Source organism: Lynx rufus, unplaced genomic scaffold (assembly GCF_022079265.1).
Source record: "Lynx rufus isolate CCGP_SWC_20201006 ecotype Redwood Valley unplaced genomic scaffold, mLynRuf1.p SCAF_6, whole genome shotgun sequence".
Taxonomy (NCBI): domain Eukaryota; kingdom Metazoa; phylum Chordata; class Mammalia; order Carnivora; family Felidae; genus Lynx; species Lynx rufus.
The window spans coordinates 143984669-143987662 of record NW_025814878.1 but is presented as its reverse complement, the minus strand read 5'-3'; the positions used below and the strand labels follow the sequence as shown (position 1 = coordinate 143987662).

The following is a 2994-nucleotide window of genomic DNA, read 5'->3' as shown; positions in this document are numbered from 1 at the left end:
CCGTGCCACGTACCTGCTGAATTCTGTGGTTCAGGTTGTGCAGATTGTTGTGTTAATCCTCCAGTCAGTTTTCTAGGAATGTAGGATGGTTCAGTGTTGGTCTGGCTGTATTTCATGGATATGAGACACACAAAATACTTCCATGCTGTTCCGCCATCTTGGCTCCTCTCCTCATTAATGATTGACTTTTTATGGTAATGTGGAACAAAAGTGGAACTAATTGATCAATGTAATGAGTACACCATTTATTCAAATAGTTACTTATAAAATGCCATGACTGGTCTTAAACATGATAAACACACCCCCTGCCAACTTTTGATTTTTTTGAAGATTTCTCTTAAAAATTACTAAACGCTTGATCTTGACAGGAAACATGTGGTAAGAAAGAATGGACCCAAAAAATGGAAGTTCTTTCACTGGCTTTATCCTGCTGGGTTTCTCTGACCGGCCTCAGCTGGAGCGAGTCCTCTTTGTGGTTCTTCTGATCTTCTATCTGCTCACCCTGCTGGGAAACACAAGCATCATTGCGTTGTCCCGCCTGGACCCACACCTGCAGACTCCCATGTACTTTTTCCTGTCCAACCTAAGCTTTCTGGACCTGTGTTACACGACCAGCACTGTTCCTCAGCTGCTGGTTCATCTCAGGGGACCAGACAAGTCTATCTCCTTCGCTGGCTGTGTAGCTCAGCTCTTCGTCTCTCTAGGTTTGGGATGCACAGAATGCATTCTGTTGGGGGTGATGGCATTTGACCGCTACGCAGCCATATGCAGGCCCTTGCACTACACAGTGATCATGCACCCCCGTCTCTGTGCCCTGATGGCTTCTGCATCGTGGTTCATTGGTTTTGCCAACTCCTCATTGCAGTCGGCGCTCATCTTCCTTGTACCACTTTGTGGGAGAAATAAAATAGACCACTTCTTTTGTGAGGTCACCCCACTGCTCAAGATTGCCTGTGTTGACACCACTGAGAATGAGAATGAGATCTTCTTTGTCAGTGTGATCATTCTCCTCATACCTGTGGCATTAATCACGTTCTCCTATGGTCAGATAGTCAGGGCAGTGTTAAGAATAAAGTCAGCTTCAGGGCAGAGGAAAGCTTTTGGGACATGTGGGTCCCACCTCACAGTTGTCTCCCTGTTCTATGGCACAGCCATCTACATTTACGTCCAGCCCAGCAGCAACTACTCCCAGGATCAGGGCAAGTTCATTTCTCTCTTCTACACCATCGTCACGCCCATGGCCAACCCCTTCGTGTATACCCTGCGGAACAAGGATGTGACAGGAGCAATGAAGAAGGTGTTCTGTCAGGACTATGACTCTAGATGACTGGGGGGGGGGGAAGACCCTGTCATGAAAGACTTTAATGCCATGGTCTTTCAGATTTCTGTGTCCTCAACATTTCCCCTGACAACTCTCATGGGGACTTCCTTAATTCACTCTTTTATGCACGTGAGTGTTCAAACTCTAAGTTCATGGACACATTGCAGTCTCCAGAGATGCTGATTTAGTGTTCCTAGACCATCTGCATCCTATTAATATTCAAAATGTTTCTCAGGATTTTCTTGTTTCACTACCTTTGGGAACACTTTTCCATGGCTAATTGCAAATGACGGTTACACACACCATAATACATAGCAAAATAAGAATAAAAACGACCAGAACACTGTAATAAATATTAATATTTTAGCATTTTCTGGCAATTGCCGGAGCTTATTGCTTATTCTTGCAGTTTGATCATGGCTCTATTACAACATTCGTAGCCTGACTGGATCACAGCTTTTCCCCAGAAGTAGGAGGGCAACTGTAGGAAAAAAAATTTAGCTGATAGAAATCTTGCTAACATCCATCCTGTTAAATTTAGTCAGATATCAGTCTGTGGTGTAATTTCTCCATTGTGATAATGTTTTTTCCCTTTGAAACAGAATTCTTTGTTTTTCAAAAAAATTGTCTATAGAATTGCTTTTTATTATTTTATTTTTAATTAATTTTTTATTGTCATTCCATTAGAGTTAACCTACAGTGTTATATTCCTTTCTGGTGTACAATATAGTGATTCCACATTTCCATCATCACATGTACTCTCTTTAATCTCCATCACCTATTTTACCCATCCCGCAGGACCTCCCCTGTGGCACCAGTGAGCCCAGAGAAGGGAGGGGAGATTCCGAGTTCATGTGTCCGTACCTTCTACCTTCGGAGCCCTGTCCTGGCCTTAGTACAGTCACGCATTAGCATAACGGCAGGGTGTGCAGTGTAGAGTGACAGCACTCTGAACACGCCCTCTGCATCCTGCTAAACTCACTCCTGGATCAGTCATCAGAGCGCAGTCACCCCTGTGAGACCCTCCTGTACCTCCTAGTCTGCACATTTCGCAGCTACTGTTGGCCAGAGTCCTGCTCTGACCAGGCTCACGGAGGAGGCAGGGACAGGTCACAGACCCCTGCCAACTCCACCCTTCACAGGTGACTGCTTTTTGGATGCTTGTTTTGTTATACGGGTGAGAGACTTCTTGCACCGCAGTGGTGTTGTGGCATGTTTGAGCCCTGATGGTGCAGAGTGGGAACCACTGTGTGTGGACTCGTGGTTCGCAGGGGAAAGGGGGGCTGCGTGTAGATGCGGAAAGGAGAGGATGAATGACTGGAGATCAGTGGGGTCAGGGGAAGGGCTCCCCTAGGTGGCCTTAGACAGAGGACAGTGTCTTCTGGGAGGAGACATTTCCTTTTTTCCCCATGGCTCTTCCTGCTGTTTTGGAATTGAGTTGACATGAGATAGAGTAACTGGAGAAAACACCCAAAGTTTTATTACCACCCCACGGAGGCCCAATCTGGACATTAAGACCCAAAGAAATGAAGTACCAGGTGTTTTTTGTCCCTTTTATAGAGAGACAATAGATGAGCGTGGAATTGACAGGAGAAAGAAAACCGGGGTTTGGAGCTGCAGTTAGCAGGGAATGCGAAGTGGAATGTGGGCTGAGGTAGTGGGTTAGTAAAGAA

General features: G+C 45.6%; 1 protein-coding gene across 1 annotated transcript; it reads left to right on the top strand.

Annotated features, from left to right (window-relative positions):
- The first annotated feature begins 388 nt into the window (after positions 1–388).
- On the top strand, positions 389–1327 carry LOC124528441 (putative olfactory receptor 2B8). Its single transcript, XM_047102064.1, has one exon. The coding sequence runs from the start codon at positions 389–391 to the stop codon at positions 1325–1327; it is 939 nt and encodes a 312-aa protein (XP_046958020.1).
- Positions 1328–2994: the final 1667 nt, after the last annotated feature.